Here is a 10,258-nt window from a genome sequence, read left to right as displayed (position 1 = left end):
TCAACTACAGACATTTATTTCTCACAGTTTTTGAACCTGGAAGTCCAGGATCCGGGCTCTGGCGAAAGCCCCCTTCCACCTTCTTGTGTCCTGTTACGGTTGGACTACGGCATCTCTTCTTAGACAGAGTTCAATCTTCTGTATGGCTGAGTAGTACTCTACCGTATGGATGGGCCACATTTTTTTTTGGCCGTGCCACACGGCTTGTAGGATCTTAGTTTCTGGACCAGGGATCGAACCTGGGCCTTTGTCAGTGAAAGGGCCAAGTCCTAACCACCAGACCCCCAGGGAATTCCCTGGACCACATTTTACTGAGCCATCATCAGTTGATGGACACCTAGGTTGTTTCCACTCTGGGGCTGTTGTGAGTAACACTGCTGGAACATTCGTGTACAGGTTTTTGTGCGCACATTTCATTTCTCTGGGAGTGACGACGCCGGGTCAAATGGTAGCTCCATGTCAATGCCCTCAATTTCTTCTCTTGCTCATTCATTCACACAGGGTCCACTGCAAAGTGAAAACGTGGGCCGCTTGTTCAAAAATGATTAAGAATCTTAAGGCGAGGACAGCAGAGCATTCGACCAAGCCTAGCGTCCCTCTAAGTGCAGGTTCCTATTGTAACATGGACAGTTTGATGCTCTGCAGGAGGCTCTGTGTGGCTCCACCCTGAGGGCTGTGAAGGCAGTTGGTAAGCTGTAAAAATACTCCCAATGCCACATGATGTCCTTCTGATCAAGGACATTAAGCTGACTGCACTTAGTAAGATACACAGCTGTTTATCCACATGGAGAGAGTGTAAAATTTTAAGCTCTGATATTTAAACACAGTATCTTTTAAAAATGATTAACTTTTGTGTTGAGCTGATTATTATTTTGTTTTTGTTTCTGTTTTTTTGAGCTGATTATTTTTAAGAAATCAGTGTTAAAAATTCAACTGAGTAAACTTGAAGACCTAATTAGCTTTATTCAACAATTTATGAATCAGGCTGCATCCCATGTAGCAAGCAGAAAGGCTTCTAAAAGCTGTACAAAATGGAGGTTGTTATAGGCACAGGAGGGTGGGACAAGTAAATTAAAAGGGTGGGTTACTTCCAGCAAGGGCACCTTCCCTTAGGGGATGCAGGGGTCTTAGGCAGATCACCTCCCTAGTGCTGACTGATGGGTTTAAATTTCCACTCTAGGGAGAGGCTAAAACTTCAATTAAATTAGGTATTAAGTCTTGGTAGGCTTAGCATAAGTGACTCCATTTTGGACCTGTTGCTACTTTTTAACAACATTGGCAATAGTTTTAAATGTTTAAGCTTTCAGTGGTCTATGTCCTTTTGCCAGCCGGGACTCCTATTTTTATTTCCTATGGGGAAAATCCCACCCTGGACCTCTCATTCTAAGACAGCACACAAAAAAATATTTGCTTTTCAACTTAAAAGCTAATTAAGGTTGATTTTTTACTACTGAGAACTTTATGGTGCTTCCAGCAAATAGGTTACAAGCCACAGTGTGGCAAAATCCACCAGGACTCTATGAAATGTTCTTTTTAGTTGATCCTGTTTCTTAACCCAAAGATAACACCACAAAATGATGAAGCAAACTTTTCAACACTGGATTGCTTACAAAAATAATAATAATAATAATAATTAAATGTTTAAGCTTTGACATTTAAACTCAATATCTCAAAAAAATGATTAAATTTTGTGTTGGACTGATTATACTTGATAAAGCAGGAGCTATTTAGTCGCACAGAAATAGTTTTTAAAAATGTTTAGGCTTCATTCTTTCAAAGATTTCCTAATTGAATCACCTGGATACATCATGCTTAAGATTCAGTCAGAAATACGCCAGAGATGCTCCCTAAAATAATCGATGGGAGGTTGGATGAAACAAAATGATTAATCATCAATAGCATTACATACTTATTTGTGTCTCGACATCACATCAACTCTGTTAATTTTATTATGTCATCATTTCTTAGAATATTTGTTATACAAATAAAAATATTTTCTTTGTAAAAAAAATGTATAGTCTTTGACATTTAAACTCAGTTTCTCGAAAATGATTAATTTTGCGTTGCACTGACTATATTTAACAGAGAGGGAGCTATTTAGTCCCCGGGAAGAAGTTTAAAATGTTTAAGGTTTGCTATTTAAACTCATTTCCCGCGAAGGATTAACTTTGGCTGGGACCTCTCCAGCCGCATCGCAGCAGGTAAGTTCCGAGCCCCGACGTCGCAGGCCCCACCTCCGCGGGTCCGGTACCGCCCGCGGAGCGCACTGCCAGGCGCGAACCGGCGCTCGCGGGTCACGAGACCGCGCGGCGCGGGAAGCCCACCCTGCGGCTAGGCGGGCGGTGCGCCGCGCCGCGCCGCCTCGGAGACCCGCCCCAGGGCCGGTGCGCCGGCCGCGCCTGCGCCATGCTGGCTCGGGCGGGCGCGCGCCGCGGGGGCGGGGCCGCGCGGAGGCGGCCGCGCGGAGGCCGGAAGGAAGCGGACGGAGGGCGTGGCGAGCGAGGGAAGCCCGCCGGCCCGCAGACAACCGTCGCGGCCTGATGACGTCGCACAATGGCCGGCCCCCGCGGGTAGTGGAGCCCGTTTGTTCCGCCCGCGTCGCGCCTCAAGCCGGAGCCTGTGAGGAGCGGAAGGGCTGAGGGACGTCTTCTCCGCGCCGCCCCGACCCCTGCGAAGCCGTGGCCCCCTCTCTGCCCTTGCGCTGAGGTAAGTGGTGGCGACGGCGGGAGGCCGGGCCGGCGGGAGGAGGAGGCCGAGGCGGCCGGGCGGGGAGCGTGGCGGCTGCGCGGAGCCGAGGCCCGGGAGCCCCGCCGCCTCCGCCTCCGCCTCCGCCTCCGCCTCCGCCTCCGGGGAGCGCTCCAGGCTGCCCCCGGCCGAAACGTGGCTCTCGGGCCATGGGAAGGGGAAGCTGAGCTAGGCACGATCCCACGTTCCGTTCGGGCGAGCCGGCCTGGGGGTCCTGGACCCCCTCAGCTCGAGCGCCCGACAGCTGCTTCCGCTCCCTGCAGTGGGGTTGATCTCCCGAAGCTGTCATTTCTCTTCAGGGATATTCGCGTGGCACTGCTTTCCGCCCACAAAGATGGGGTGGGGGGCGGAAGGAGGCACACAGGTTCGCCCTCCGGATTGGGGATAAGCTCTTCGGGAGCTTTGAGCTCCCCGGAGCCTCCTGGAACTTGCTCCCTCGGCTTCCCGGAGGCACAGGTAGGACCTATTGGCTGTGTCCCAAGACGCGCGCCACTCTTTGGAATAAAATTCCTTGTGCCCCTTTGGTTAAGAGCCCAAAGGATGCCGGCTCATTGCTGGGAGAACCTAAGACTTAAAGACTTTCAGCCTTACTCTTGCTAAAACTTCAGTTTTACTGACTACTTCATGACAGCTGAGGTTGCCGGCTAGAGTGGTTGATCGTCTTAAATGAGCTGTTCAGTTCTGTATCTGTGAGAGCAGGTCAGTTCTTCAGATCAATTTGGGGAGAATGGACGAAGAGGGCATTTAGAGGCATAGCAGTGCTGTCATCTTTTCTCCTTTGATTCTCATCTCCTTCGTGTTGCCTGTGGAGTGGTCCTGTCCCAGAGCAGAGGTTGGGATTCTCAGGGTGAGCCTGGATCCAGGCTGATTCCCGCTTCCCAGGCAGGGGAGTCTTTGCCTGATGATTTTACAATCTGAGCACATGTGTGGAGCCCAGCCAGCTCTGGAAATCAATCACGTGTGTCCCAGAGGCTGGAACTTGTCTCCGGTTCTGGGTGGGAAACGATGAAACACTGAAGAGGTTTTTTCCTTTTTCACAGATCATCTCAAGGTGAGTGCTTCCTCCCTGAGGAGTCGTTTAATGTCAAGTTTAGTCAGTTTGGGGATGGTGTCTATCACCAACCTTGACATCCTTCCTTTGGATGTTGTAAATCCATGAAGTTATGAGTCTGAATTTTAACCAGATGTACCAGAACTTGGGCATTCAGATAGGAACTGCTCTGTTAAAAATTATTAACCTGGAAGGTTAGGCTTGTATTTCTTTGGTGCTCCTTTGCCAAAACCTCTTTGGAACTCTTGTTTTGGTAGTAAATATACAAGCCATAGTAAATATACAAGCCATAGTAAATATGCAAGCCATAGGAGAAAAATCACTCTCATTCAATAGTCACACCCCATGTTTGACCAAAAACCATCTTACCTGGCTTGGGAACTCACCTCACTTACCAGACCAGGCCCTGAACAGCTTCCTGCGGTTTGTCAAAGTGACCCACCGTGAGAGAGGGAAGATTTGCTGCCACTGAGAGTGCCAGGGGAGTGTCCTGCAGGTTCTAAAGGTTGCTGGGAAAGAAAAGTTCCCACATGTTGTGTACTGTAGCAGTGTCCTTGCAGTCAGGGCGCAGCCTTCCAGAATGACCGCTGGGAAACGAGGCAGCACCCACTCTCTCTCTCAGTTCTAGAATAGTCTTCTAAAAAGTAGGCACTTACTTCAAGTTTCTTTCTGGCGTGCAACAGGTAGTTCATCAAGTAATGAGACCTTGTGATTTATTCAACGAGCGTCTCTCCGTCCCCGTCTGCCAGTGTAGTATGCTGTGGAGACACAGTGATGGACACTGCTATTCTGTTCTCCAGGCAAGTTCACTGTCTTGTGGGTCAAAGGACTAAAGAGTTCTAAACTTTGGCAAGAACGCTCGATGACAGGGTGATGGTGTGAGAAGAACAGACTGAGTAAGAATAGTGAGCCTGGGGGTTGTGAAGACGTGACCAGAGGACCCTCCATTTCATTGTGTGCATTTAATAGACCGCATGGTTTTCTTGGCTCCTGACACAGAGCACGTACTCAGATATTTGCCAAATTGAATTAATCTCAAAACAGGACACTGATGCCCAGAGAGCCAGTTAACTCGCCCAGAGCGGGGCCTGGAACACACACCGTCTTCTGACCCCCAGCGACACAGCCCTTCTGTGCGGCAGGGTGTGACTCAGGTTGCTGCTGATAAGCAGGAAGATTCTTTGGCGTGCTGTCCTCTGCAAGCTGTTCACCTGTGTGTAGCCTCAGGTTGGAAAATCCCAGGAGGTCCCACAGGGAGAGAAGAGATGGGCCCCCTTTGCTCAGGAGACTGTCAGGGCCTCCGAAGGGTGACTGTGTGTCCCAGTGTGCCGAGGACAGCCAGGCTCATGCCTGCTGTAATGGTTAACAGTGCCCCCTTTCAGTCTCAAACACGCCCCCAAGTTCAGACAATAAGTTATATGGTAGCTCTGCTACCAAGTGCCAGCCATTTGCTGAGCTCGGAGAACCCAGGTGATTCTGAGCCCTTCCACTCAGGCCCTTCATGGGGCCGGGGGCGGGGGGTCTCCCAACAGACTTTGCAAACAGATAGTTGCGGTACATGGTGTGGCGAGTTTGGGCGTGTAGTAGAATAATGTACAGCATACTTAGGGCAGGAGTTCTCAGTGGGTGGACCTCAGGAGGTTTTGAACTCCGAAAGTGGGGGATAAATTGTGTATGTCCAGGTTTTTCTAGGGAGAGGAGCCATCCCCTTCCTCAGATTCTCAGAGCAATCCGTGCTGCCCAGAAGGCTGACAGCGGTAGTCCTCCCCGATAGGAACAGGTGCACACAGGGCCTTGCACTCTACCACCTTCTGGTCAGCACTGAAAACTGCCCGTGAGAGGAGGGAAGTTAGCTTTGTGCTTGGACGGCTGAAGTGATTTCCATAATACAAACTTTGTGGGGCATGCAGGCTCTGCAAGTACTTCTTTTTTACACACAGTACAGCAGCCTCAGGATTTTAATTTGAGGCAGCATTTCCTGTGGTGTCGGTGTAGAAGTGTGCACCTTTGTGAGGGCTTCTTTTATGAGGTTCACCTTTAGTGTAAGTGCCTAAGGTTCAAACTTTAGACACATTTAAAATAAAAAAATAAGTGACTGGTGTCGCAAGTTTGATTCCCATATGGTCATCGCTGTTCTTTAATAGTCTGTGTGGATCATATAGTAACTTTTCCGTCTCTGTGAAAAATGTGTCTTTTTGGTTCTAGAAGGGCTAAGATAGCAACCTAGCTGGATCAGCACAAAACTTTAGAAGGGAGAAAAGAGCAACAGGCAAAATCTCCTGGTTCAGTCCAAGTCCCCGATTTATGTGACGGCTCTGTTCCAAACAAGCATGTGTGAAGTCAGTTAGAGCTCAGGTCCCATTTTCCTGTCAAAACAGTGGCGGTAAGTGGGGATTAGTCCCTGGGCAGGTAGCAGGAGCTCGCGTCGTGCATCGGGCCGGCGCCGGCACTGGGCACCTGCTCCGGCAGCGGCTCGGAGATGCAAGCCCGGATTGCGCTCAGTGGCCACGTGGCCTTGGTTTCCTTCTCTGTGAGGGGAGCAGCGTTTGTTTGGAGGGTTGATGCGAGGAACTGGGTCGAGTGCCTGGCAGAGTGGTAGTCTCTCAGCAGGTGGGGGGACTTGATTTTATTGCACACGTGGTCGTGCAGAGTTGATTATCTGGCGTGTGTTGGATGGCTGTCTCCTGAGCACCCAGGAGACTGACCGCAGTCTGGTGGGGAGAGGGGTGTGGGTGTTGGAAGCCATGAGGCTGATCTCATTTAGGTGTCGCAACGACTTCTGCAGTGGATGCTGTTTCCCCGTATTTCAGATGAAGAAACTGGGGTCTGGCAAGTTTACGTAATTTGCCCAAGATCCTAAAGCTGGGAAGCAGCAGCGCTGGGGTTCAGGTTCTGACTCAGAAGCCCACACTGTGTGCCCTGTTCCATGTGTCCCAGAAAGACATGGCCCACTTGCTTGAGTTCATATAGTTGACGTTAGGCGTTCTTTCTCCCATTTCTTACCCTAGGATTTAAATCGAAGTTTGCCAGAATATAAAGAGCAATTTGGTTGGACCTAATCATGACAATGAAACCTTTTGGCCCCTGGGCCCCAAGAAGGGGCTGCTATCAAGTTACTAGTGAGGGAGCCTCTGTGCCATGAACAGGATAATAATATGTTGCAAAGCTGGAGTATCAGTTTTGTGGATTTTAAACTAGTTTAAGGGGACACTTAATTTTGATTACCAGTTGATTGATTTCAGAGGTGACTTGGTTCCCAAGGTTTCCATTAGACTATGATGTGAGAATCAGAATTTGTCAGGTTTCCAGTAGGGATATGTCTGAGGCTCAGTGACCAGCTGCGCGTGACTGCCTGCCTACAGGGTCCCAGGTGCCAGCCTAAGCAGCTGGGGAATGAAAGTCCCTGCCCTTCTGTGGAGATGTTTTGTTATATACAATGTAATAAAAACTGTACAAGGGTAGGCAGAGGCCATCATACACAAAGGAAAATCTCCTATGTTTTACTGATGTCATTAGCTAAGGAGGGAGGCTGCCGGTTTGCCACTGGCCCCCGACTGGCTGCCCTAACGCCCCCACGCTGTCTGGAAGAGGTGCGGGTGCTGGGCCCTGTCCGCGGTAGTCTTCTTGCCTTGCTCGTTGCCCTGGGCTGCAGGGGTGATGTGTGTGGTGAGAGGCTGTGCCCTGCACAGGGAAGCCAGGAAGCCACGGGGCAGCAAAATACACCATTTTAGGGCTAACTTTTTAATAATTCTTTCTAGTAGTCCTACCTCTGGATAGTGTAGTTAGAAGACTGAAAAGTGAATCATTTTCAAAGCTGTCTACTTTTAAGTGACTTTGAATGCATTGGTTGGTTTGTAAATTTCTTTTACTGCTAACCATTTAGTTTATTTATAAAGTGATGAATTTTAAGTGACTTGTCCTCATGTTTGCTGAATTTTAATAATTTCCATTAACAGCAAAAACAAAACAAAACAAAACCGTTTTTAACTGTGGGTTCAGATACCAACTCTTGGTATGTGCATCTTTAAACATAGGTTCTCCTTTTGAAGGTATAAATTTAAAAGATACACTTTAAATTTTTAGTTATGTAAATGCATAAAGTAATTTTGTATAGAGTATATAAATATACTTGTGTGTTTCCAGATCTCACCGAGGTACCAAGTAGCATGACTGGGGCATACATTATTTTAAATAAAAAATTTTGAAGAATCACGTGAACATTAAACCCTTCACTGTTCCTGCTATTTCACACCAGCTTAGTGGTTACTCGCTACCCGTTGCGTGGTGGATGGTAAATGTTTGCTCGTAGGCTGTTTGGTGTTGATTTCATGCACACACCGTCTCAGCCCACCTTCTGCAACCTGCGTTTAGAACCAATGGAACAATGTCCTATCTTTGCACATTGGGGTGGGAAAACCAGAAAATAGTCACTGTATAATTAAATCTATTGAGTAAAAAGAGAAATGAAATCTTCTAAAATGACACTGTTGGTCTTTTTATATAAGAAACTACTTAAATATGTAAGATTTTCTGCCAGAGTTCTTTCCCACGACCTGCCTGTCCTGGAACAGTGGTTCTCGAGAATCACAGCGCACGAAGGCCTTCCGGGCGTCCCTTGGCTGCTCCAGTAGGGTCTGATGCGGCCATCACGGCCGGACCTGGAGAGACATGTGCAGGAACAGGAGATGGCCCATGTGCTGGGGGCTCTCAAAGGCAGGCCGTGTTTCTGTTCCAGACCCTGCAGGGTGACTCCGGAAGAGGCCAGGCGCTGCCTTTAGTGTTGCCACCTCCTTCCGAATGCACGTTTTCCTGAATTTCACAAGTAATTACTTTACGAACCCAAAAAGCTGTCGCTTGCAATGCCCGTCTTCTTGCCCACTGTCTGACAACCAGTCGGGGTGCCCTGTGTGGAGGTGGGCACGCCAGGTCTCTCGCTACCCAGTGGCTCCAGATGTGAGGCTCCTGGCGCACAGCTCCACGCGCTCGGCCCGGCCCCGCGGAGGCCTAGGGTGCAGTGCCGGTGGTCTGCGGACTGGGGTCTGGGGTGTGGAGGAGCCAGGCGGGGCCGAGCCCTCCTGCAGGTCAGAGGCAAGCACGGGGCCCAGCAAACCAGCGCGAGATTGACTGGCCCTTTTGCTGGATGCTGTGAGTGTGTGTTCTCTTTGTTTTGCAGAACCGTGGGTACCGATGGATGTGGCCGAGAGCCCTGACCGGGACCCTCGCTCTCCGGAGGATGAGGAAGAGGAGCAGCAGGGGCTCTCGGACGATGACATCCTGAGGGAAAGTGGGTCTGAGCAGGACCTGGATGGAGCGGGGGGGAGGGCTTCTGACTTGGAGGCTGAGGAGAACGCCGCCCCGGGACTGAGCCAGGAGGAAGAGGAGAGTCGCTCCGATGAGGAGGACCGGGACTCCGAGGCTCAGGAGCTGAGCGGGGGCCCGGCCAGCCCCCCGCGGGCCGAGGGGGACCGGGGGGAGGAAGACCGCACCAGCGACCTGAGGGACGAGGCCTCGTCGGTCACCAGGGACCTGGACGAGCACGAGTTAGACTACGACGAGGAGGTCCCCGAGGAGCCGGCCCCCGCCACGCAGGAGGACGACACCGAGAAGGCCGGGCCCGAGGATGACGAGGAGAGGGGAGAAGGGGCTCCCGGGGAGGACGGGAAGGCAGGCGCCCGCGGCATGGAGGACAGGGAGCCCGTGGAGGCCGCCAAGGAGAAAAGAAAAGAGGACGACGACGGAGAGATCGACGATGGAGAGATCGACGTGAGTATGCCCAGCGGAGCCGACAGCGCCCCCGGAGGAGGGGGACAGGAGGCGTGTGCTGGGAGCCGTCGCCGTGGTGACAAGGGAGCGCTGAAATCAGGGGACGTGGGCTAGAGTCAGAAGACTGTCTGCCAGTCGGTAGCTGGCAGAAGTCCCGTGGACCCTCACTCATCTGGTGCTGTTGGTTGGATTGCAGTAAAATTCTAGATTTTTTTTTTTTTTTAAACAAGCAGTAATTTTCTGCCTTTTTCTTTGCTGTCTTTAAGTAATATTTGAGTTAGTATTCAACTAGAACCATTGTGGATTTCAGTTCCTGTTAGGTTCTTTTTTTTTTTTTTTATAAGTTTACTTATTTATTTTGGCTGCACTGGGTCTTCGTTGCTGCGCGTGGGCTTTCTCTAGTTGCGGCGAGCAGGGGCTACTCTTGTTGCGGTGCATGGGCTTCTCATTGCCCTGGCTTCTCTTGTTGCGGAGCACGGGCTCTAGGTGTGCGGGCTCACTAGTTGTGGCTCGCGGGCTCTAGAGCGCAGGCTCAGTAGTTGTGGTGCACGGGCTTAGTTGCTCTGCGACATGTGGGATCTTCCCGGACCAGGGATCAAACCCGTGTCCCCTGCATTGGCAGGTGGATTCTTAACCACTGCGCCACTAGGGAGGTCCCCTGTTAGGTTCTTGAGACTGAAAAAACTTCCTTCCAGCTTT

General features: G+C 50.5%; 1 protein-coding gene across 2 annotated transcripts in view; it reads left to right on the top strand.

Moving 5' to 3' along the window:
• Positions 1-2,509: 2,509 nt before the first annotated feature.
• ZC3H18 (zinc finger CCCH-type containing 18) overlaps positions 2,510-10,258 on the top strand; it is a 56,558-nt gene continuing 48,809 nt past the window's right edge. For both annotated transcript variants that reach the window (XM_061172964.1, XM_061172963.1), the window contains exons 1-2: positions 2,510-2,706; positions 8,970-9,559. In XM_061172964.1, the coding sequence (XP_061028947.1) occupies positions 8,984-9,559 (576 nt within the window). In that variant the 5' untranslated portion in view covers positions 2,510-2,706; positions 8,970-8,983. The remainder of the gene's footprint in view (positions 2,707-8,969; positions 9,560-10,258) is intronic.

This window comes from Eubalaena glacialis, chromosome 18, assembly GCF_028564815.1.
Source record: "Eubalaena glacialis isolate mEubGla1 chromosome 18, mEubGla1.1.hap2.+ XY, whole genome shotgun sequence".
In the NCBI taxonomy this organism is placed as follows: Eukaryota; Metazoa; Chordata; class Mammalia; order Artiodactyla; family Balaenidae; genus Eubalaena; species Eubalaena glacialis.
This window is presented reverse-complemented; position numbering and strand designations above follow the sequence as displayed.